This window comes from Triturus cristatus, chromosome 7, assembly GCF_964204655.1.
Source record: "Triturus cristatus chromosome 7, aTriCri1.1, whole genome shotgun sequence".
NCBI classification, from domain to species: Eukaryota; Metazoa; Chordata; class Amphibia; order Caudata; family Salamandridae; genus Triturus; species Triturus cristatus.
In genome coordinates, this window is record NC_140590.1 from 972,255,306 (window position 1) to 972,282,713 (window position 27,408).

Sequence of the window (27,408 nt, forward strand, 5' to 3'; positions counted from 1 at the left end):
CAATAGCTTGGAGGCCTCAATACACCATAGATAAAGGACCCCAATTTTTACAATATTGGACCTGGGACTCCCCAAACTGGCTTTCTCAAGCATATATGCATTCACAATTTCTATTGTGGATTACTATATTTCGTGTTCTTGTATTTGTTGGTAAGTCTGTGCAAATGAACACTATAGAGGTCTTGTACCAAAGCAGGATTTACAGGTGGCCGACATTTTCTTCCATTGGCACAATGGTATTCTAAAATTGCAGACAAAAGACCAGATTCACAAATTGTTTGCACTGGGTTATCCTCACAAAAGTGAGGAAAACTTGTGAAAAATGTTTTCGAAATTCTCATCAAAGTCACTCATAATAGTACATAACGCTGCTTTGCTTTACTCTGCATCAAGGGGGTGTTCCATGACTGGGACATGGGTATCCCCATGCAACCAGCCATGATTTTTGATGCAAACCCCAATCTACTAACAATAGTAGACAGGGTTTAGCACCAAAAAATAATGCCACTTTTAAGCTGTGTTAAAAAGGAGAAACATTTTTATTTCTCATAACTTTTCCCACTTCACTGTACAGCACACATACGAAGAGGGACAAGTTTCAAATTTAGTCTAAGCATAGTATTTTGTACTAGATGGGTACCATTCCAGCATAAAATCTATGCTAGTCAGGACGCAGAAACCTTTGCACCATAGTGCACATGTATGTACGTAGCGCTAGGCAGCCTAAGTAGATAGGGAGCTTTCTTGCTCTCTCACGAATGCAACACAGCAAATTTGGTCTGAGTTGTGTGATACCTTTGTAAACCTGCGCCGAAGTTTGTGGCTATTTGCTCATGTCAGAGAGTTCTTTCTTAAGTATGTACATACATTTCTTCAATCTAATATTTCGAGTTATTCAGAGCTGTTGAAAAGGAAATATTTTCAATCAGCGGAGCCAAGCCAGGGCCATTGCTGAAAAACAGCTTACAAAGGAATGCTGGGCGGATAGACATCTTTCATTCAGTATTAGGCCTCGATATATTTGGGGTTAATCACCACTCTCTCCTTTTGCTGCCCTTAATTGTAAACATTCTATGCAGACCTTCTCCATCAACAAAAATGTTTAAGCTGCAACTTTTGGTGGCTTTGCAGAACACCATAAATGGGCAGTGGTAAGGATGCAGTCATCATTCTTAGAGATGAAGTTATCGATTTTGTATTGTCCCCATGGGACATATTAACAAACGTTCTACTGTGACGAATATCAATGAAATCCAACCTGACAATCTGCAAAATATGTGGTTATTTGTGAATTATAAATTGTAAGAGGCACAGAGTGTCCAACAAATAGTTTTTTACATTTTAGAAATTACTCACCTTCTGCTGTATCACACTACTCTCATTGCAACAATTGCTGCTTCTAAACTGTAAAGTGTTTGCTTACAGAAGCAAGCAACTTCCTGCTCCAGATCAGCAAAGTCAGGCTATGTATGGTCACAAGCAGCAGCAACCGGCAGGTGCAGGCAAGCTCCCCTGATGCACGCTACGTCTGGTTCTAACAATCAGGGTTTTTCCAGCTCCAGTGGTCACACAGTATTTCACACTTTCCTTTGTGGGGGAGAGGGGGCTCCGATGATGTCTTTTGTTTTTTGGGTTTCCTTTGGTGTAGTTCGCATTATATGGACCAGACTTGCCAGGGTAGCAGCAGCAGTTTCTCCGTCCCATGTGAAGGCCCGAGCCCTTGGCCTCAGTGTCTCCGACATCCCCTCCTGGCATACGGGGTCGCCTCCACAGCACTTGTGAGTCCAGTCATGCTGACCTGGCATTGATGTTCATGGTGGCCCCTTCTCAGGTAGACAGGGCCACCCACCACAATGTTGTGTAGGCCTGGCACCCTCCACACAACCATTGCTCCTCGGCTCAGTCCGCAGTAGCCCCTCCTTGCACACGGCAGTCACCAAATCAATTCAGCACATGGGCTATGGCTCGATGAGTGCAAGAATGGATTCCTCACAACTTGCACAGGGAGTCCTTACGAGAGGGCTACCCTCAGTCCTTGCTAATTCCACCCTTTTCCTTTTTGTCGCAGAGCACACTGGTCATGGTGAGCAGGCACGCACTGGTGCTCCAGGCTTCAGGGTAGGTGGTCTTGGTGTCCCGGGGTCCTCGGCCAGCAGGGGGACTAGCAGGAATGGGCCGCCAGTTCTGGGCATAGAGGCTCTCCTCCTTACACAGCACGTCTGACTGCTTGGCAGGTGACAAATTTGGGGTATCAAACTCCCCTGCTGATAGTCCTTTTCCCAGCACCAAATGTAATTTAGAGTCTGAGTCTTTGACGTTTTATGTTAGGGTTCTTCCTCTTTGAAATGGACATCTTTTCCCCTCTTCTTCCTCCTGAAACATATCTGTCACAGCTGTCAGGACACTGAAGCTGATTTTCCACAACCAGATCCACGGAGTAACCAGAGTTCACACCTGGATGTCAGCCACAGTGATATGTGATTCCTAAAATGAACCCCAAGGTCCTCCATGTAATGTACCATTGCAGGCACATTTGCACTCAGTGTACATCCACTGCAAACTTACTGTACAGCACTGTTATCCTCATGTATTCAGTGACCACAAGAATATCTACATGCAGCAAACACGTTCAGTCTGCACACTCTGTTCAGTGCTGCAGCCTTTTTGTAAAAATTCACACTGCCAACATACCCACAGTTACATTGTGTGCACTGACCCGCACTTCACACTTTGTGTAGTGTACTTCTTGCAAGCACAAATGCGCTCAGCATATTTCCATCATATATGCTCTTCCACATCTACCTGATGTAGGCCAGGGGTGTGTTAAGCACACAGCATCTGACCTTTTAAAAAGGGGAGTGATCCTTTAGGCCTCACTCCAGTGACATGGGGTAAAAAGGTCCTATTCACTATTACTGATCACTACACAGTATGCTGCCACCACAGTGCATGTGCTGATTAGCCCCTGTTGAAGACTGTAGCCTTCTACCACTATGAGGGCTATAGCCTTCCACCCCTATGAGGGCAGCAAGTTGGGTGCCTCTCCCGGTCCAACAAGACCACAATCTGTGAGACAGGCCTAGCCCATGGTGCACATGTATGATCCATGTTCACCTATGACAAAAACAATCAGCATTAGGGATTCAGACAACAGTACAGTTGGGCACTCAGGGCAGGGGTACATGTCCCTTACCATGCAGAGGACATTTATGTCCCAACAAATATTTATTTTATGGAACATATCTGGGCAATTGAATGTGTTGGAAGCATGCCACGTGAAGGAACACTTAGCACTCTAAGACTCTTTCTTATCAATCTTGCTTTATAACATATAATACAATTCAATGTTATCTCACAATCACTGTTTTACTACTGATACTGTACACCAGACAATTATGTTACTGAAATTAAACTGAAAGTGCAATGTACTTTTGCACTCTATTAAGTGTTCCCTCTGAAATGTAGAATTATAGCGAGATGAGCATATGTTCTGCTACATCCTTAAACATGGTTGTAATTGCATAAAGTTAGCATTGGCATAGTGGAAAGTGGGCATTCCCTCATTGGCATGTGACACTTGCCAATAGCAAGGAGGGAATTTATTAACCATGTTCATCCTGGAAACATGCCCTCAAGCATATGGCTCTCGGGGGACACAAGGTATTTGCACCATCGAAGAACAGAGCGTCCTGGGGTCTAAGCATGGAGGGTCACAAAGCCTTTCTGAGAACTCCGTCAAGGGACTGGCAGTCACAGATGCCCCTGGGATCACTTCCAAATGCATTCATGGTACTACAGCCCTCTCTCGAGGTAGCTTGTATAGCCCCCCTCAGAGGTAGAGTGAGGTCCCCTGCACATAAATACAGAGTGGCAGGTAAGCTGACATCTGCAGCTTTTTGCTATGAACTATTCCTAAATGTTCCATTTGTTGTTGTGGGCACTCATGTTTATGTAAATTGGTCAGATGGCCACGATCTGCAACTCATGCACCTTGTGTTGGCGCTATAATGCACAAATTGAGGCAGTGCCTCTTATGATGAGGTACCAAGTGCGATGTGTTTATTGTGGAAATATGGCGATAAAAATAGGCCTAACATCAAATGAATAGATGTGCATATCTGAAGGGAAAGTTCAATACTTTTACATAAAGTAATGGTCCTAAAAACGGGCAGGAAACATGGACCGTCTCTTACAAGTAAGTTGGTAAGTCATTAAAAGGATTTTTACTCAATATGTGACAGCCATCAGAAGACACTAAGGGCCAGATGTACAACCCTTTTTTGTAGCCACAAACAGTAGATTGGTCCGTTTGCGACCGCAAAAAAGGTTCTAGCCATGTACAAATGCTATTTTGCGAGTCACTGACTCGCAAAATAGCATTTGCGACTCTTGCTGTTAGGAAGGGGCGTCCCTTCCTAATAGCGAGCCACCATGCCATGTACCTTTTTTTACGACCGCATTTGCGGTCGCAAAACACTCACAGTTTACCACCTACCTGAACCACTCCCCTTTCTTAGTGTGTGCGTAAATATTTTTAAGAGCAGGCAGTGGTCCCAGGGACCAATGCCTGCCCTTAAACATGGAACTGGAAAGTTTTCTTTTTCTTTTAAATGCATCCCGTTTTCCTTTAAGGAAATGGTCTAATGGCCCCAGCAGGCCACCATCCCTGTGAGTGCTACCTATTCCTAATGGGGTCGCAAATTACGCTTGCCTCATGGATATTAATGAGGTATGCAATTTGTGACTACATTTGGAATCGCAAACAGTGTCTGAGACAGTAAAAGCAAAGGAAAGTGTAGCTGACCATGGTTAAGCACATCGATTTCAGAGTCACTTTGTGAGTCCTTGGTTTGTGCACGAAATGTCCGGAGCACGCCACACTTATGCTCCACTGTAGAGACAGATACAAAACTGTTGAAGAACAAGAACGGTGCACCATGTAACACAATTCATGGAGTTTCCAGTCTTGTGAAGAAAAGTCTTTTATTTGTTTTCAATCTTAAAAATAAGGCACAGCCAACGCGTTTCGTTCCTACGGAACTTCGTCAGGGCTGAAAGGAATATATATACAAATATAATACAACATGTAAATAGACACACAAACAGTACAAATATAAAACATATAAGTGAGCACAAATACAATAACTCTAGACATTACCAAACTTCAGGATGATTAAGAAAATATATAAACATAAACAAGGTGAAAACAGAAAATTCAACATATTAAAAATCGCAGAACATACGACTACTATACAGAACATATATCACGCAACTTTTATACGTGTATATACGGAAACAACGTGTAAGATAAGCCTGTATTTAAAGAGTTGTTCAAAGATAGCAGATAAGATAATATACAAGGAAAACACATATTGCACATATAAAAACACCATAAAAATATAGACACTATATTACAAACACATAAGTGTGATGGAGAAGGCCTACATAAATATACCGATAAGTATGCAAAAATTAAGCGGAAGAGGCTCTATCTCTGATATCCTACATTATTATCCAAGGAGATCATGACAAACGCATTTTGGTAAATGGCAATCTCACCTTTTAGTACAATCTTTATACAGGAAATCCTGTCAGTCTGTTTCCTTTTAAAGTCCTAATAATCCACGCATTATAGTAAATCGATCTAAAGTTAGAATAAGTAAAGAGGACATACAGTCAAAGACCGTAGTATAAGCGACATGTTACGACCAACTGTATAAAGTCTTCGGCGGATTTCCCCATATAGTATGTATTTATTTATTAATTTTACTGCAGTGATATATGTAGATCACTGTTGTCAATCAGTTAGACCATAACAAAATAGATCGTCAGTTTTGCATGATAAGTAACAGTCAAATGGTCCAACTTTTTATAAACGTTTGTAGTTTCAGATATACAACAATTCATGAAGTTTCAGACTGGTATCCTGATAAAAAAACATATTTCAGTGATATGTAGAAGTCACGGTTGTCATTTGAGTAAACCATAACAAAAAAAGAACCGTCAGTTTCGTATAGAAAATAAAAACTAAAGATCCAACGTTTTATGCGCACAGAATTTTGAATAAATAGAGATTCATCAATGTCTGAAAAGGTATCTCCATCCGCTTACCTCAGCGTATAGTGGGGCAAAAATAATCCCCAGGGTAGAATAATGAGTCAGTCCCACCCGTCTACATATTTCTTTTCAGTAAAACGAAACAAGAGCAGAGTATAGCCCAAAAAAAACGGCAAGGTGCACGTATATACACCCCGAAGGGGATAAGGGAATACAGATGGCATCATATACAAAGTAAAAATAGGAAGCCGAGCTCTAACCTGGTGCGTCTCCCTGGTCGCCTTGATATAGGTCCAACCGCGAAAAATTTAGGCAAGTTCAAAGTACCCGCCATAGGTACTCCGGAGCTCTAATATCCTACATTTACCCAGCATGCACCTCCCCCGGGTCACATGTATCGTCCTATTAGTGATTGGTGATACACATCCCAAATGCGGCGCCATATTGAAATGTACAACCGGGCATGTAATCCGATCATTGGTGGCCAGAAAACACATCTATTATAAGCCTATGCGACCTGTGTAATCAGTGAATATATTTAAAAAGTATTACAAAAATAAACAGTACCAAAGGAACACACATTTACAAAGGAAAAAATAAGAAAAATATTTTTTATAAAAAGAAATAAAAAAAATTCTTACTATATCAGATGGAAATATCCGATCATATACTGGGGGAGGTACATAGATGATGTTATCTGCCTCTGGTCCGGGTCTGTCCAACAATTGGATCAGTATGTGATCTATCTTAATACAAACATCTTTAATGTCAAGTTTTCTATGACACACCATAAAGAACATATCAATTTCCTAGATATCCAGTTCTATACTAAAGGAGGCCAGATACACAGTACTCTCTTTAGGAAAGAAACCTCGTGCAATGCGCTTTTACACGCTACGAGTGCACATCCACGTTCCGTAAAAAATAATATCCCATATGGTGAGATGATAAGAATCTGACGCAATTGCAGTGAGGATGAAACTTTTAAAACCCACATCAAGGATACCATTGGGAGATTTACGAAACGTGGATATGAAAAAGAGGTTCTAAAGAAAGCCGAACTGAGGATACATAATGTTAACTGGAGTGACACACTATGCGATAAACCTGTCAGGGATGTTACCAATTCTAGAATTAGATTTGTTACCCAATATACTGCCTATAGTGGTGCCATTTTCAATATATTTCGTAAGCACTGGCACCTTTTGACAGAGATCTCGGGCCTGAAAGAATCAATTGAGAATAGACCCTCCATTACCTATAGAAGGGGAAGGGCTCTGAAAAACACCTTATGCCCCAGCTATGTTACAACACCCAAAATTACACATTCCTGGTTGCCACAAAAACCGAAAGGTTTTTTCACTTGCGGAATGTGTAGTGTCTGTCCTATGGGTAAGAATAAGACGCTTGGTTTCTGTTATAATACCAGCAAGAACTATGTGATTGATTATTTTTTAAACTGCAACACCACGTATGTGGTTTATGTTCTTGGCTGCAGGTGTGGAATCACACTGATCTACATAGGCGGCACTATCCGCAGTCTCAAAGTAAGAATACAGGAACATCGACGTGCCATTAAAACCAAAGATACTAGATATCCAATAACAAATCATTATGTGAAGGAACATCCAAGTGACCCGTCTTTTTGGTTCCATGCTATTGACCATGTCCCTGTACCAATAAGGGGTGGTAATAGGGAATTATTATTACGGCAGAAGGAGTCAAGATGGATATGTAATTTGAGGGCTACCAGTTTGGGACATAACACGGATGGGGAAATGCATTATTTTCTCTAAGCTTTGATCAGGATACATATGAGCAATATCTCTCTGATCCCTTCCTGCTCCCCTTCCAGTCTCTCTTCTCCATGTGTCTCTTATTGATCCATATATATTCTCTTACATTGTCATGATTATGAATCTTCCGATGCTCCCCCTTTCTCTCCTTTTTCCCAAAAGCATAAAAACGTTTCTTAACTTTTCGATGTTACAGGGCCATGGACTTTAGGTTTTTTGAATATGAGTCCAGTAATAGCCCTTTTGTTTGTTTGGTAAACACGACCTGTGCTATAGTGACGCTAGTCCTTTGGTGGATGTTCTGTATATATGCTCTCATTTAGGGGTATAATATCTTAGAATGGTGTCACTTTTTAATAGATTTGTCATTATAAATTAACCTCTACATGCAATGGTATGATTAGGGGTCGAAATGGTGGGTTTTATCCCCACATTTTGTTAATATTTCTATTTATTTTTATAGAATATTCAGATACTATAGGGCCATCCATTCAGGCACCTGATATATGAATGTCGTGAGAACACATTTACCTGCTGGGGGACTTCCGATGTGTTGTTCCTCTACTCCTTATTACGGTGGTGCTCCTGATTGGTAGATAATCCTTATATATGCTCCTTTCCTATGAATACATCATTACAAGATGGCGCGTATATTTTGACACCTTGTTCTCTATTATTCTGTCGTGCCCTTATACTCTTTACCTAGGGGCGCGACTCCAGGTTCTCCAAATAGCGCCCCCTAATCTATTGTTGCACAATTGGAAAGTTTGTCTTTCATGGTCGGATATTTCCGTCCGATATAGTAAGACTTTCTTTATTTCTTTTTATAAAAAATATTTTTCTTATTTTTTCCTCTGTAAATGTGTGTTCCTTTGGTACTGTTTATTTTTGTAATACTTTTTAAATATATTCACTGATTACACAGGTCGCATAGGCTTATAATAGATGTGTTTTCTGGCCACCAATGATCGGATTACATGCCATGGCACCGTGTTTGGGATGTGTATCACCAATCACTAATAGGACGATACATGTGACCCGGGGGAGGTGCATGCTGGGTAAACGTAGGATATTAGAGCTCCGGAGTACCTATGGCGGGTACTTTGAACTTGCCTAAATTTTTCGCGGTTGGACCTATATCATGGCGACCAGGGAGACGCACCAGGTTAGAGCTCGGCTTCCTATTTTTACTTCGTATATGATGCCATTTGTATTCCCTTATCCCCTTCGGGGTGTATATACGTGCACCTTGTTAACAAAACAGTGCCGTTTTTTTTTGGGCTATACTCTGCTCTTGTTTCGTTTTACAGAAAAGAAATATGTAGACGGGTGGGACTGACTCATTATTCTACCTCGGGGATTATTTTTGCCCCACTTTTCGCAGAGGTAAGCGGATGGAGATACCTTTTCTGACATTGATGAATCTCTATTTATTCAAAATACTGTGCGCGCATAAAACGTTGGATCTTTCGTTTTTATTTTCTATACGAAACTGACGGTTCTTTCTTGTTATGGTTTACTCAAATGACAACAGTGACTTATACATATCACTGAAATATGTTTTTTATCAGGATACCAGTCTGAAACTTCATGAATTGTTGTATATCTGAAACTACATACGTCTATAAAAAGTTTGACCATTTTATGTTACTTATCGTACAAAACTGACGGTCTATTTTGTTATGGTCTAACTGATTGACAACAGTGATCTACATATATCACTGCAGTAAAATTAATAAATAAATACTTACTATATGGGGAAATCCGCCGAAGACTTTATACAGTTGGTCGTAAAATGTCGCTTATACTACGGTCTTTGACTGTATGTCCTCTTTACTTATTCTAACTTTAGATCGATTTACTATAATGCATGGATTTCCTGTATAAAGATTGTACTAAAAGGTGAGATTGCCATTTACCAAAATGCGTTTGTCATGATCTCCTTGGATAATAATGTAGGATATCAGAGATAGAGCCTCTTCCGATTAATTTTTGCATACTTATCGGTATATTTATGTAGGCCTTCCCCATCACACTTATGTGTTTGTAATATAGTGTCTATATTTTTATGGTGTTTTTATATGTGCAATATGTGTTTTCCTTGTATATTATCTTATCTGCTATCTTTGAACAACTCTTTAAATACAGGCTTATCTTACACGTTGTTTCCGTATATACACGTATAAAAGTTGCGTGATATATGTTCTGTATAGTAGTCGTATGTTCTGCGATTTTTAATATGTTGAATTTTCTGTTTTCACCTTGTGTATGTTTATATATTTTCTTAACCATCCTGAAGTTTGGTAATGTCTAGAGTTATTGTATTTGTACTCACTTATATGTTTTATATTTGTACTGTTTGTGTGTCTATTTACATGTTGTATTATATTTGTATATATATTCCTTTCAGCCCTGACGAAGTTCTGTAGGAACGAAACGCGTTGGCTGTGCCTTATTTTTAAGATTGAAAACGAATAAAAGACTTTTCTTCACAAGACTGGAAACTCCATGAATTGTGTTACATGGTGCACCGTCCTTGTTCTTCAACAGTGTCTGAAACAGTGTTCTACATCCCAATTTGCGAGTCGCAAATTGTGAGTCGCAAATGCAACACAATTTGCAAGTCGCGAATTGGTGGGTCATACATCTGGCCCTAAGCCTTTTAGTAGGTCAATTGACTTGGAGATTAAACATAAACAAAAAATATAAAGTCTAACTTCAGCTGTATATGTGAGCCTCCAAGAATAAAGAATAGAGCTTACATTTTTTGAATTAAATAGAAATGAATGATTTCAATAGAGTGGTCATGTGTGTTTAAACACATATGGTGCAAGTGGTATTGTACCAATTTAGCTTGACTCATATGAACAAACATGAAATATGTAAACGATTCAACCAATGACTTGTTTCAAAACACGAGTCTATCAATTGCACATATCAGGGAGTAAAAGTAAAAATTATTTTTTTGAAATGTAATCCTTACCTATTATCCACTTCATGATAAGCATTTCTGTCCATGAAAATTGTGTTGTTTTTACTCTAAAGACTTGTTTTGGGTAATCAGTGATGGTTTCATTCGGAAGATTTTTGACTCCTTCAAATCGATCTGAGGCATTAACAACCAAGAGTCCAAGAAAGATTGTAAAAGACACTGCATGGGCCACAAACTTCATGAAGGGACTTCTCAGGATTCGGCCTAACTGGAAAAAATAAGCATATGCAAATTACCTTCTGCTCCATATTCCCATCTGCATAGAGCTTGTCAGTGTTTGTATATTTCAAAGTAATTACTTCGGCTGGAGTCTATTGCAAGCTCAGACATATGCTCATAACATTAGATTAATGTTACTGGACATGTGCCATAATATGATAGCCACAGGGCTCTGATTCGATTTTCAACAGCCCTACAATATGCTTTATCCACTGAAGAACAACAGCACATATGTTTGTGCTGTTTCTCACAGCCATTATCTTTTGTGACATAAAATATTCATGTTAACGATCTATGAGTTAAACACGAGCGACTCAGTCAGTGAAACTTTGTGGCTCCTTCGCGTTGTTCTGCTGGGCCACTGCTGATAACCATTCACAAAGAAAATTGTTCTACCTTGCAATTCGGAGTGAAAACCAGAGCCATTCAGGGGCCATTACAGAAAGTGCCCCAGTGGCGTAACGGGCATGTGTGTCTGCTCTGTGTGTGCCTGGGACATATTGATAGTACAGAAGGGGCCGCAGACCATTGAAAATATATGCTCTATCTACAAGGAATGGATAATGTATGTATGTATGAGGCTGTTCCAAGTAGCTCAAGGATCTGAAACACTGCCTGAGAAACAATAATACATAGAGGGGTCAGACATGTTATGACCTTTGTTTGTAAAAAATAAAGAGAACAACTAATAGTCATATTACTTTAAACATTGCATGCACCCATATACACCGCACTGTACTCATGTAAAACACATTACAAAATGAGCTTAAGAAAAATAAAATAAATGTAACAAATAGTCATATCAATTTTTACATTGAGTAGCCCCACCTTTATTGCACTGGAAACATATTTTTAAAATAATTAAAAATAAAATGAACATAATAAAAAACGTGACTCAATAGTCGTATAGCTTGGAGTGACCCTGGAAAGAATCCAGGTGTTTGAATACCTGGGGGTTAAACTCACAGAGGGCTTTGATTGGATGTCCCAAATTTGGGTGCATAGCCTCAAGCTAGAGCAGCTCTGCAGGCGTATTCTGAGGGCGCACGGAACTTTCTCCTTACGTCCAGTGTCTCCCGTTGTTGAAATTGACAAAAGTCAGTCTTTAGGGGCTATCCTGTATGTGGGAAAACTTTGGGGTTTTCAGCATTCCCGCTCACTAGAAACAATTGAAAATCGATTTTCAAGGAATCTTTGTGACCTCCCAGTGAGCACCCCACTTGTCCCTCTACGTCTTGCTTATGGTCTCAAATGGATTAATGATGTAGTGGGTTTGAGGCCACTCTTGTATGGGTGTAGATTGTGGGGCAGCCCAAAAATTCTTCTCTTTTCACATGGCTGTTGAAAATGTTATGAGGCAACATGGGGTTTATAAAATTCCCTGGTTTTGGTCTATGAAGGCTAGTTTGGGACGGATTGGGTATTCCAATTTGTGGTCATTCACTGGTGATGACTTGTCTCCAAATCTGAGCTAAAATGTGTTTATTGGCAATATACTGACAACCGAACCTTATGTTCTGTAAGGGTAGGATTGCTTAGTGATTTTTGGATGAGATTGAACCTCCTCTGGCAAAAACCCTATTTTTGCAAAATTTTGCTTAGGGACTCTTACTCTACGCAGGTTCACAGCCAAATAGAAGTACTTATTAGGTGAGGGTGATAGTTCTTGTCCATTTTGCCCTCAGGTTGAGGAGTTGAACGAGCATGTCATAATTTCCTGCCCAGGTTACCAAGTAACCAGAACCAAGTGGAATTTATCGGTTCGTTATAAACTGGGAATGAGGAATTATAGGATTGCAGATAGGATTTTAAGAAGTAGCACCAGTCGATGCATTGTGTTTCTTGTCTTCCAATTTTTGATGCGTATGTGGAGGTACAGAAATAAACATCTGTTCAGCTAGTGGGTTTTATTGTTTTTAGCTTCAAGGAGTCTGCTGTTCATGGATTTTACTGATTTTAATCTGGTTTTTGTAACGTGTGCATATTCGATTTTGTATGTACAGTGCTTTGTTTAAAATTGCTTGGACAAATTCATGAACTGGTATGTTGTGTAAATTGCTTTTATTATTTCATTTATTTTAATGTATCAAGCTCTTGTCTATTCTTTTATTGCTATGTGCCGAAATAAAGATTTTTACTACTACTACATTGCATTGCAGACATATATAAAAATCAAATGATAAAAAATGTAAACATAACAACTGCACACACATAGATAATTATAAATATGTAAATTGTTAATGAATGAATTCAAAGACGTGAATCTGCATGTGAAGATTTACCTTTCTGAATTGGGCCTAGAAGCAACACAAGAGTAAATCAGAAATAGTCCTGGAATTCAGGAGTAAACCAGGAGTATCACAAGAGTAAGTTATATAGATAGCAAAATCTTTGTGAACCGGGCCAAAGTAAACTGTATTTTGTTTTTGGCAAAATTACACCTCACTTACTCTGGGGATTGTCTGCCCTGTCGAAAATTCACACGAGTAAGAGCAGGGGTATGGTGCTAAACATGGAAAATTGTATGTATCCCTTTAAGGTTAGAAACTTACGGAAATAATAGAAAGAACAATAGAGTGCCTTTTAATTTCTGGGTTCAAAATGGCTTTAAGAAATTCACAAACATATTCAGGAGCGGTATCTAAAAATGAACGGATTATGTTTTCACCAAAATAAAATGGTTATATATAATTGTTTTTGAATTCCTATATGCAAAACATTGATAGCGTTTACCGTACATGCTACAGACTTATGTAAAATTAAAATTGAAATTGAATTAGAAATTATTCCAAAATCACAACCCTAATGTGTTAAAAAATACTATTTGCTTTTGACCAGATTCATAAACTAGCACAATTTGTATTTAATTGTTCACAACACAAATTTGATTAACTTCACTTCTATTATAAAGACATATATATACCAGAAATTTATTCAAAGCACATCTTTTAGACCTAATTCACCTTCAAATGTTTCAATTTACTCATTACCCAGTGTTGATAAGAAGATTATCAGGTTTGTGCAGTTGCCGTAAAATTTAGGTCAGTATAAAACAATGCACATGTTTTTATCACATGGAAGCAAAATGTGATATTTCGCTATTTTTATATTCGTAGATTAAAAAGGCAGATAAGGCGCCTATAGCTTTTTCTGTGTCAAATCCTCAAATGTAGAAGAACTGAATTAATGTGCCTTGATGTGGACCCCTGAATTCCAATGGTACAAGCAGTATGTCTGAAAATGAACGCATTTCATAATCTGAGAGAGCTTCTAGGTTTGAGCTGGAAAACAGTCATGCTGATGTGTTCTGTTCAATCATTCTACTTGCTTCACATGGATTTTTTAACATTTGTAAAGCTCTTCATTTTTTCTCCTGTCTCCTCAGGCATCATATATAGTGTAGAGTCTATTGGACTCCATTCATTTTGTAAACCCATGGGATTTAAATCTTCCATATGCTATTTGTCTTCATCTAAATGCAACATGACATACTACATTTATATGTGTTAAACCAAAAACGAACATGCTTGTTACAAGTGGCCCATAAAAAGGGTCGAAGCTTACCCATACTCTGAGTTACCAATACTGGGATAGTGGTAATTCTGGTTACACAAGACCAGTAACATCTCCAAAGTGAGGTTTTGCAGGTGAAAAAGAGGATTTCAGAATTCTGATTCCCTTTCCATGCACGGAAGAAATAGTGTGCAAGGAGTGCCTATTAGTGTGCACCAAAGTGTTCTGTAACAGTGAGTGCCACCGTTCATACGAAATCACTGGCAAGTGTGGAAAAGTAGGAGGTGGCTTTACAGATACAAAGGAAGAAAAACAGAAGTGGATAAAAACATCAGAGTTCCTTATGTGAGTTACAATGTAATGAAAATTGGTAACCGAAAATCACCCCAACTATAAAAAGAATCATTACCGAAGGCAAATATATTAGTCTAGCCAGCAGCAGGAGGTCTTACAGAGTACGAGAACTACAATATTAGAATTCACTGCAGAATAGAGTAGTAAATCACTAGCCTGAAGTATAAAAATATGTTATTGAATTTGGCTAAATATTTTTAAAGAAGGCCATTGTTATAAGGTGATTAGTACCCAGCAGAAGGCACATAGGGCCAGATGTACGACGCTCGCATTTTGAGAGTTACAAATTGCGTCAAATTGTGACTCACAATTTGCGACTCACAAAATGCAATGTACAAGAGTGTCTCAGACACTGTTTGCTTTTCCCAATGGGGTCACAAATTCCATGCCTCATCAGTATCCATGAGGCAAGAGCAATTTGAGCCCCATTTGTGAATGGCTGCTACTCACAGGAATGGTGGCCAGCTGGAGTCCGCAGCCCACCATGTCTGTGACTGCTTTTTAAATAAAGCATTTTTTTTTCAAATGCAGCCTGCTTTCCTTAAAGGAAAATGGAATGCATTTAAAAATGAAAATTTAAACTTTTCAGTTTCATTTTTTAAGGGCACAACATCCTTGCTCATGGCCTATACAATGCCAGCATTCAGGGACCATTGCTCCACTGGATCTGCTCTTTCCTCACAGGCAGCACCCAGTCAATCAGTCTGGAACGTTTCACCCCGACTGCCATCAAACTGATCGGCGGATTTCTGCAAGTATCTTTGTCCAGTTCCACTTCGTTCAATGCCTATATGGCCCCACCTGCCAGCATCATTAACAGAATCAACATTATATTTGTGCATATGACACCCAGCTCATCTTCTACCTCTCTGACAAAACCTCGAACACCGGAACCAACTTCTCTGCCTGCTGCTCTGAAAATCACCACACGGAAAATGTCTCAGATCTAACCCAACTGTTTATACAAAGAACCTCAGAATAATAGTCGACAATCAGCTGTCTATGATAGGACAAGTAAGTGCAGTCTCCGACTCCTGTTTCCACACACTCAAAATGCTCAAGAATATCATCAAGTGTCTACCTTTCAACACCTGCAGAACAGTCATCTAGGCCCTCATCATAAGCACGTTGGCAATGCACTCTATGTAGGATTCAATGCAGAACTGACCAGAAGACTGGCTGCCTACCAACAAAAGTGGCACTCCTCATGCACACTTACAAAGATTTGCATAACAAGAGCCTGCCTACCTTAACAATCACATTCATTTCCACATACTTACCTGACACCTCAGCTCAGCTAGACTCCTATTTGTACACATCCCCTGCATACACAGAACCAGGTACGGCGGTCAGGGCTTCTCATACCTAACTCCCAAAGATCAGAACAACCTACCCCTGTGGAGAACAGCCTTCCCTCTGTTCATGAATTTTGCATGAAATGTAAGAGATTGCTCTGGTCTATGCCCACACCTCTATCTCTAGCAACTCACATAAATAACATAGCATGACATAACATAATGTAACAGTGCATAGAATAGCATAACATTAAATAACATTTGTTTCTTGAATGACAAGTTACTTGGAAATTTCCAATCATGACCTTTGTCTCCCAAATAAGGTTTGCAATTTAAATCTGTCATAAATGTCACAAAGTCAAAAAATATGAAATCTGTATTCAAAATATATTGGCCTTTATAACAATAAAATAGAGATTAAAATCAACGAATACACTGGAATGTATGTAGAATTTCCAGCTGTTTTGTAACAAAATTCATTCATTTAGAATTCAGAATGTTATTCAAGACATTTTACTGATGGTTGAACGCAAACAAAAACAGTTATACATATAGTAGAAGGCCACCCTTCCCTCCATTTCATTGTTCACTCTTGATGTCATAAATGAGATTTTTTCAATGATATCATACATATTTGCAGCAGTAAAGCAGACTTTTAAAAGAAAATTATATATAAACATGTCAGTTCAGTCAACATTTAAGGGTAAATAAATGAAAAGCCTTCTGATATGTACCCACTCATCATTTTTGTAATTTAGAACATTGTTAAATATTAAAATACAGATTACATGTAAAAGACTTTCAAATTATTATATGTCAGGTCACACAGTGTATATAAATAACTGTAAATATGCACCTTAACAAATCTGTACCTTGCTGCAAGGGGCAATCCAGTATGCAATGGCCAGGAGAGGAAGGCCTACAGAAACTCCAACAACAGTCATACATTTGACAGACACAGATTGTTGACGTAAGCCTGAGAGATTTTCATACCACATGGTTAGGAGTTGTTGCTGGCAGTTGGGATGGGCAACAAACTGCAAAGAAGCAAATACATATATAAACAAAACATATGAAATTGAACACATAATTTGTCACCATAATTATTCAATTGCCAATCGCTTTTTTGCCATGAAGAATTAGAAAGTTTCAACATTTGGCCTCTATTTGGCCTACATGCCTTGGCACTTCTCCCCTCCCTAAGCCCCAGATAAAGAGCCTTGGAATCTGGCTTGACAGGGCGCTTGATTTCTCGGTCCAAGCCACCAAGACTGCCTCAACTTGTGCTGGGTTAATGAAAATGCTCCGCAAGGTCCTTCCTCTGCTCCCTTTCCAGGCGAGGAGAGTCATGGTTCAGGCCCTGATTCTCTCTCGCCTGGATTACGGGAACGCCTTATATTTGGGCGCCCCTGTAGCGGTGACCAAAAGGCTCCAAGTCACCCAAAACTGTGCCGCCCAGCTATTGTTTAATATTCCTCGTTGGCAATCAGCTAAGAAAGCCCTTAAGGAGCTTCATTGGCTCCCAATGACTGCCAGAGCTCAGTTTAAGGCGATGTGCATAGTGCACAAATCTTTTCATCGAAAAGGCCCTGCCATCTTGTTCCCCTTTGTAGTGCCTTACGTCCCTTCCAGAGCCCTTCGTTCCGGCTCACTGCACTTAGCAACTCCAACAAAGGTTATCAAAGCCCGTTGGGGCGGTCGCTCTTTCTCACACTCTGCCGCCAAACTATGGAATTCCCTTCCTGTGAGTATTAGACAGATCAACAATAGGATGGCATTCAGGAAAGTCCTAAAAACCCATTTGTTTGCGAAAGCGTGCTAATGTACCTTGGAGCTCGTCATAGTAATTGCTGAAGCGCGACGAGGCCTCCGGGTAGTTACGCGCTATATAAATATAATTTTTCATTTCATTTCATTTGAAAAAAAATGGCATGAACACTTAGAGAGGCTTCCTTGAAGTAAAACACGTCTTGTAGCAATGTACAAAGAAACAGATTTCGCCATCCAAACATGGCAAGTGCAGATACACATTCCTACATATTACTTTCATGTTTGCTGCGTTGAGACATGCTTGTGCTATCTCCCTGTTCGCAGTGAGGGACTCCATCATTTCTGAATGCATCAGTCACATGTTCATCGTGCATAAGTTTGTCGGCTACCAGTGTCTTCATGTACAGAGTACCACACTATTGTTTTTCATTGAAGAGATTCGTGTTAGTGACCAGAGAAATCCAGTTCACATCAGTATGCATATTTACTGTGTAATGCATTTCTCGCAAATATTTGCCCACCAAATGTATACATGGACTGTTCAAATTACGTTGTGTCGAAAGTGTCGGAAAACCCACTTATATTTAAATTTTTCATACGATGAGTATAGAAGATCAAACCTCTCAAGGAAAGAATTTCATTAACTTTGAGCCATAATGAAAAAGAAATGCATAATGTCCTACTTGTGCACATAGTTTACTACTTTTCGGTATTCACAAACTGGCACTTTTATGGAAACTTACAGTTTTGTAGTAACTCACATTTTTGCAGTACGACCGGCACTAGGCATGGCTAGCCACTGGTACTGCAACACTCTCCAGCAGTAAATATTGGAGGTAGGGAATTATTACAAAACTGTAAGTTACCACAAAAGTGGAAGTTAGTACAAAAATGCAGTTTATGAATAGCACTTTGTACTACGTTTACCAGGCCCGAAGGATTCACAGGTAAAATTAGGAGAAAAAAAGTTAAAATATGTGTACATTATTGACACGTTAAGAAGAAATGTACATGAAAACACACACCTGAGTTTTATGAAGGCTAGCACACACACACTAAACACTAAGGGTGGGCGTAGTTCGCGAAGTAGCACTTCGCGAAGCTACGCAAAGTGAAGTTCGCACTACGCGAGCTACGCGTAGCACTTCGCGAACTGCGAAGTAACATGTTCGCACTGTGCAAGATGTTGTTTTCAATGATTGCACAGTGCGGACAAGCAACCGGCACTGTGCAATCATTGAAAATGGCATCTTGCACAGTGCGAGCTGTAGTTTTCTGCTGCTCGAGTAGATTTTTACTCGAGCTGCAGCTTTCTCAACGCGAACTGGTAGTTTCTCATCGCGAGCGGTCGCGAGCATACGCGACCCCTCGCAATGAGAAACCTGACCTTCTCGCGTTGGGAATCTCGCCGGGAGGTTTATTTTCCATGCTCGCGATCGCGAACAAGGAAAAAGTCTCGCCAGGATGTCATTTTGCTTGCTCGCGGTCGCCAACTTGACGCTGAGGACCGCGAGCAAGCAAAAAATGACCGCAGCACTACGCAACACTACGCTACGCGTGTTCGCACTGTGCTACGTGCAGTTCGCGTAGCGCGAAGTAGCGCGAACTTCGCAAACTACGCGAGCGTAGCGTAGTGCTTCGCCCAGGCCTACTAAACACACACACATAAACACCCTTTTGAAACATGGTATTTGCACAGTGCACACCCAATAGATATAGGTAAAACAGTGGCATACTCGGTGAATATTCAACAAACATAACTTTCTATATATTATCAGTAGAGACAGACTAAACCCTAAACTAGCACAAGTTCATGTGAACCCACAAAACTCAAATTGTAAAGATTCATTATCAATTTCATTTCAATAATTTAAAAACTGGTCTGAGAAAGGGAACATGGCGGCCGAGAGGTAAACGTTTGCGGACTGCCAGAAAAGCAAAGCGAACATCTGTGTGTGAGAGTGCTCCCCCACCACCCTCCCCCACCTAGAACAATGAGCAGATTGTGAAGGGGCTATCGGACAGGAGACGTTCTCGACCGCAAACCACGGGTTATTGAGGCCAGTTACGGCATACAGCCATTATTATTAGGCCCACGTTATTTTGGTTGGACCTAGGCTCATCACGACTTCACCCCAGCCTATGATTGTGTATTTTACCCATATGAAGGGTTCTCTACAAGCTCAATTTACCCTGAAGAAGTCCATGTGTATGGGCGAAACGCGTCGGCTGTTTAGTTCATCCTGATCATTGTTTTAACCCTGTTTAAATAAAAGAAGAACTTTTGAAGAATACATCCTTGGACACAGATCTAATATTTTTCCTTGTATTGTGGTGCACCTTTGATTTTGTTTAAAACTGTGACATTCCTGTATTTGGATTGCATTGTGACAGTGGGTTCGTAAACAGTGTGCACACAGATTTCTGGGTACTTCCAGTGTATATACAAAATAAAAGGGATAGCGGGTCCAGTGCTGTGCTCTATAGGGTTCCACTGTCTAGGTTTTTCTTCTTAAGTTTGTGAAGGGGAATAAGATGAAAACTTACAATACCTCATTGAATCATGGATGCAGCCGCGCAGCACTTGGTTGTGGAGCCGCCCAGCAGAAGGGAGAGAGGCCCTGGTGTGGAAAAGGGCCGCAGTGCTGTTGCGCCACCTACGAACAGCTCGAGCCCTCTTCCTGAGAGGCAGAGTCAGCACAAGTTACTTGGAGGAGGCTACGGAGGAAAGGAGCAGCATGAGGGAGACTCCTGCCAGAGACTGCAGTGTTCCGGGCCTCCAGCATGTCAGGGAAGGCTGGAAGGGCAGTAAAGGAGATTTCTTAGTGCAACAGCATCCCCATATAGAGAAAGAGAGTTCACCACCTCTGGAGAAAGTCGGTGCCATCCCTGAAAAGATTTCAAGGTACACTTTGCGCTACTGGGCACTCGGGAAATCGACTGAGGTAAGTCTGGACATAAAATTGCCCCCAGCCACGGTGGTCCCCCATGATACAAGTGCTAGTAAAGTAGGGGGCCCACCCCAATAAAGGCAGTGTGGGCTGGGAAATCTGTAAGGCAGCTGGGGAAGAGCCCACGCAGAAGGGGGAAAAAATCTAACCCCCACATGTTAGGGTCACTCCATCCCTTAAAACATATTATAACGTTTTGACCCACTCAATGGCATCGGGGCTGGAGGGCAGTAAAATAGTAGCTGAATCCCAGAAGGAGCCTGAGATGGAGGGGTATAACCCTACTTCGATTGAAATCAATGTAGCCCAGGAGGATAACGGAGGTGTGGAAGCAGCAAGCAGACACGGAGTGGAGGAGAGAATCACATTTCAGATACCAATACAGAACAGTTTCACTGTACTTGCATCTAGAGATGAAGAGGTGGGTGAAGGGGGGCAGCAATATGATGCCTTATGCATAGATGAAACATGGGGCCTCAATTCACAATCCGAAATTCCACTGGCTCCGTTGGCCTCCATCCTTCTTGACCTGAAAGAGGAACTTAGAAACAGGTTCAAGACATCGGAAGACAACCAAGCTGACATACAATATTCCTGCACGGCACTCACCAAAAAACTGGATGACGTTGCGGCACGGACGGGCGTGTTAGAGGAAGGAGTTGGGCTGATGAGGAAGGATATTGCCAAAACTACCGAAGAGCTAGGAGCATTGGTTAAAGAAAATGCAGGACTTAGGGAAGATCTGGAAAGAATTGAGAATCTTTCGAAGAGAAACAACTTGAGGGTTTTAAATAACCAAGAAGTGGAGGAGGGTACTAACCTCAAATCTTTTGTAATTAAATTACTAAAAGAGACTATTCTGAAAGATAGGTCCGACATTAATTTGGACCATGAAATACAATGGGTACATCGGGATCCTTTTAAGCGGAATTTGCAGCGTCAGAAGCCAAGGAAAATACTTGTACATTTTCTCTCATATACAGTCAAAGAAACCATCTTGATGGCAGCATTGAGGAATGGTCCATACACAGCCCAAAATTTCACTTTCTCTATCAGGTGGGACGTATGCAGCGCGACGGATCAGAAGCAATGGGAGCTGGGTAAAAGGATGGAGGAGTTAAACAAACTTGGAGCCGAAGCTCAATTGAAATTCACGGTGATGCTTCACGTCATGTGGATCAATCACATGTGCAATTTTTGGACAATAGAAGAAGCAGGCAGTCTGATAGACAGTATAAAAAAGGGTGGAATATCCTGAGGAATAGTCCTAAATTGGAAATTGAAAATGTGGAAATGAGGTGCTGGAGATCGGCTGATAGGGGGAGTCACGGTTATTTTTACGGTTTAGTGAGACATCTCCTTCTCTCAGGTGGCCCAACAGGCATTATGCACGATAGTCAAGGGAGAGTTCCAATGCTAGGGAGAGGGGGGATAAAGGAGGAGGGTAGGTCACTGGGTGGGGAGCAGTGGGGAAAAATAAAAAATAAAAGTCCTCAATATTTGTAGCACCTTGGTTCATCATTAAAATAGATCATCAAAGACCCCCAGGCCCTCTAACATTTGCTCAATTCAAAGTAGATGGGTGGAAATGATAATAAGCTACAAATCTCAACCTGGAATGTAAATGACCTTATATCCAAGAATAGACAGAGGCTGGTGATGAAATACCTGGATGACTCTAAAGTCCAGGATGCTGTTTTGCAAGAAACCCATCTAACGGCAAGGGGAAGTAGGGGAAACTATGCAAAACTAAGATTGTACGAAGGTTATGCAGTATCTGATCAATCAGAATATGTTAAGGGTGTTGCAAAACTTATTAGGAGGGGGTCAGTGGTCGAGCTGATTTCTTCTAAATTGGACAGCTTGGGTAGATAGGTTTTAGCAAACTCTCAAATGCTCTGGTACAGAGTTTGTCTGGCCCAAATGTGGACGACCCCCGGTATATTGTGGATTTACAATTGACCCTTGTAGGAGTAACCACCTCCATAATTATAGGGGTGATTTTAATACTCTATTAGGCCCTATGTTGGATAGGTCCACTTGCAGGAGGGGAACCCAATCCCAAGAACCAAAGACAAGACAGGTCCTTAAGCATATGATACGTGAAATGGGACTGGTCGATACTTGGAGATATCTAGTGGGGGAAAAACAAGGTTACACTTTCCATAGCAAAATGTATAATCATTTTTCAAGATTGGACTATGTGTTAGTGGATAGAGTCTGGGCTGGGAAATGAAAAGAGGTCCATATATCACCAGGACAAATTTTTGAGCAGGACAAATGTTTGATCACGGTGTGGTTAGTGTTACACTAATGGGAATTAGAGCAAACCATCATGTGAGATGGACATTGAAAAGAGCCATCCTACTAGACCCAGATGTTTCCATCTTTCTGAAAAAAAACAACTATGGAGTTCTTCCAGGATAATGCCCATTCAGCCTCTATTGGAGTTATTTGGGATACTTTTAAAACATATGCACGAAGCGTCCTACAAAGTCAGGTCTCTTATAAGAATAAGGTGGATGGGGCGAGTTGAGAAAATTGGAGGAAAAAATCGGGACACTAGAAACCAAATTGGTGCAAGTGACAGAGAATATACAGAACAGAGAAGAAGACATGAAACAGTTGGAGGACACTAGTGTAAACTATAATACTATTCTAGAAACAAAATTTAGAGAGAGGTGGGTAATTGGGTGTATGCAACAATTTCAGTATGGTGAGAAGGCTTGAGCATTGTTAGCATGGAAGTCGGGGGGCGAGAGGGCGCAAAACCACATCGGGGTGCTGGCTAGCAACCCCCAAGGTGACATTACAAACATGGAAGAGGAAATATAGGCCAGCTTGGTCTCACTCATTTCTGAACTGTATGTGGAAGAAGAGCGCCCTGCTGAGGAAAGCCTAAAACAATGGCTAAACAGGGTAGGAAGAGTATGGATGCCCGAATTACTGAGGGGGAAATAAGAGAACAGCTCTCTCATATGAGGTATGGAAAGGCAGCAGGCCCAGATTCATTACCGGCTGAGGAATACAAGCTAATATTAGATGAAACAGTTACGGAAATGAAGTCATTCTCTAACTCAGTCTATATGGGGGAAGAACCGATCCCGAATTCTTGGAAGGGGCCACAATTACTTTGATCCTAAAACACGCAAAGGATCCGAGGAAGGCTGATTCATATCGGCCATTCTCCTTGTTGAATGTAGACTATAAAATTCACACTGCCATTTTGGCAGGGAGATTGGCAAAGGTGGTCCCCCAGTTGATACATATGGACCAGAATGGCTTTGTCCCGAAAAGACAAATTCAAAAACTTACACTGTCATCAATCGGGACCATAGATTTAGCAGTCGCACGTTCAATTCCCCTGAAGGTGATCACTATACATGCTGCCAAGACTTTCGACCGTGTCGGTTGGGTTTTTCTTTAGGCAGTTCTGGGATCAATGGGCTTTAGTGCTGATTTTGTCATGGCACTCTGAAGGCTATACGAGTGTCCTACGGTTAAAATCCTCCTAAATGGCTTTGTGTTGAAGAGCTTTAACATCTACAAAGGGGCAGGGCAGGCCTGCCCCCTGTTGCCCCTCCTGTTTGACATAGATATCAAACCTCTGGTGCACATTTTGAGGAAAGACGACCAGATAGCCCCCATCCACCTACCCCCTTCATGCAGTAAAATAGCTTTAAATTATGCGGTTGATTTGATAATGTACACCTCTGACCCAGCTCGCACATTACCTAGGGTGGAACAGCTGACAAAAGAATATGGGGCACTATCTGGATACTTAGAGGCTATATCTAAGATGGAGGTAATATGCTGGAATGTGGAGGATTGGGGAGGTAAAGTGTGCGCGGAGATGAAATATGTAGGAATAGATATAGTTGACAAAATTGATGAGATCCCACTGCGTAACTTGAAGAGGGTGGCCAAGGAGGTTGACAGGTCATTATCCAGGTGAAAGAACTTACCTTTAACTATCTATTGGAGGGTCAACTTAGCAAACATGACCATTCTCCCAACCTTGACATATTTATTCAACAGCACGAAGATGTCAAAATTTCCGCATTCCGCAGCTTAGCGATAATTTATTTCTTGCTCGCGCTGTAAAATAATACATTCTTGCACGCGCGCGATCGCCTTACCTGAAGCCCCGCGTTCGCCGACAAGTTTTCCCGATCCGGTCGCGTTCTCCACGAGATGTTGGATTGTTGGTAGCCATTTACGCTGTCTCGCGACAGTTCGCGCCCGCAGTAATGTCATTGGTCGCGCGATCACGTCTTTCTTCTCGCAATCATGCACCGCGAGAAAAGTGAAAACAAGATGGCCGCGCCCGTGAGCAACCGCATGGGTAAGTTGGCAAGCCGCGACCACGCAGAAAATACCGCGAACGGGCGGGAAAAAAACCTCCGCATCTTCGCGATATTTCCGCGAGTTTGCGGAGATTTTTAACATTTTCGCGATAATTTGCGAAAGTCACTTTCGCAAATTCCGCCCACCCCTGAGGATATCTCAAATTACATCATGGATGACATCATTGATGACATCATCCACAGAACCACTCACACACCACCATATAACCTAGCATATACCCACTTACATAGCCACTCACATACTCATCCACCGACCCATACAAGTACTCACATAATCATTCAATCATCCATAGTCACTCACATGTCCACTCTCGTACTCATATAGCCACTCACACAACCACACACCCACCCATAGAGCTACTCATATAGCCTCTCAACACAGCCACGCACACAACCCATACAAATCACTCACACACACACAACTACTTGTATACTCCTTCACACATCCAAACAAGCACTCCCATATCTGATCACCCACCTATACAGTCGCAAACACCCCCACTCACCCACCCACACAGCTACTCACACACCCACTTATACACCCATACAGCCACTCAGACACTCACTACCACACAGATACACACTGTCACACAGCCATTCACATAACATATGTTAGAAGTAGTATCACTCATTAGTAGTACATCTAGTATACTTATTTCACCTTTGTAGAAGCTTACTATAGATGTTTACCAATCAAAGACTCTTTGAAAATACTTACACCTACTGGGGGATGTCCACAGAGATGTCATCTGAGATGTCATGATTGATGTCATGAGTGATGTCACTGACCACGTAATGAGGGATATGTCTGAGGCCATAAGCAGTCCATTGCGGAGGGTAAGTTATAGTAACTATAACTGCTGAATTTTACTGGTTTTGTTTGAGTGTAATCTATGCCTAACTATAACATCCCTGTAACCTTTGGGTTTTTCAGTTAATATATATGTATGTATTAGGTTTGATATTTTTCTCCTACCTATTACTACTTTACTAAAGTGGCAAAAGGCAGGGAGAAATATTTATACGTTTCTATGTATATATTTTTTTAATGTACAGAGTACAGCGGCATTGCCTTTGGAGTATCTGATGGGTTAAATAAAAAACCCACGAGATCCTGGCAATGGGCCGAAATAGGTGCATTGTAATGCTCTAGTTGTGATTTAGCACAAGTACTCCGTTCTCTGCTGAAAACTCAGCATGAATGGCACCATGTGGTGCACCAGAGTGTGTAGCTACTCAAGATTGGTTTGCTGCCGCTTGAGTAGTTTTTCTACTGAAGCGGCAGCCTTCTGACCGTGAACGGTCACAACCGCTAGTGACCATCCATGCATTGGACAAATCTTGTTAGATGTCCTCCTGGCAACCTGAAATGTTGCTAGGGATGCCTCATCTTTCCTGTGCTCGAAAATGTACCATTGTGCAGCGTGTTGCAAGAAAATATTCTGCCACAAGGTGATTGGCGCAATTTTACTAGAACTCCGCACTACAAGAGTAATGTGGAGCCACCAAAATTCCACCAAACTGAACATATTATAGTGAACACACAGCATAAGAAAATTCCCACACTAATGTAGAAAAATAGGGAAAACTGAATAAATAAAATGAGACCAAAATGACAACATTCCAATAAGGAGAACTGGAGATATGCAAATTCAGAGGATTAAGTAAAAACAGAGCCAAGAAGCAGAAAGCGCTAACTGTGGGTATCTGGTTGTGCTAGACCAGGATGAAGTCGCAAGTTCAGGTTGACTGTGATAGAGCGGTGTGGCCCTGACACAGCTACCAAGTTAGTCCAGCTGAAAAAGTTACCTGCTCACAGTCTGGTGCACAGAGTTAAAAACATCAGGCTTTCAAAGGAGGAGCTCAACTGATGACAGCTAAGGGTCCAAGACCCAGGGAGACACCTCTTGGGGATCAGGAACCCACTACAGCAGAGGCCAGCAGTGCTCAGGAACGTTCAGTTGCAGGTCCAGGCAGGTCCAGGCAGAGAACTGCAGTGCTGCATGAATCCTGTTCAATCCTCTAAGAAGGAAAACTGGATCTGCTTGGCTTTATCCCAGGCTAACCAAAGTGACTCCAAGGATCAGTTGTCTG

At 41.2% G+C, this 27,408-nt stretch overlaps 1 protein-coding gene across 1 annotated transcript in view; it reads right to left on the reverse strand.

The window, feature by feature from the left end:
• The window catches only part of TRPC7 (transient receptor potential cation channel subfamily C member 7), a 1,109,978-nt gene that overhangs the window by 568,339 nt on the left and 514,231 nt on the right, over positions 1–27,408 (reverse strand). The window contains exons 3-4 of the mRNA XM_085618014.1: positions 17,099–17,263; positions 10,837–11,053 (exon numbers count right to left, since the gene is read on the reverse strand). Of these exons, the coding sequence (XP_085474140.1) occupies positions 10,837–11,053; positions 17,099–17,263 (382 nt within the window). The remainder of the gene's footprint in view (positions 1–10,836; positions 11,054–17,098; positions 17,264–27,408) is intronic.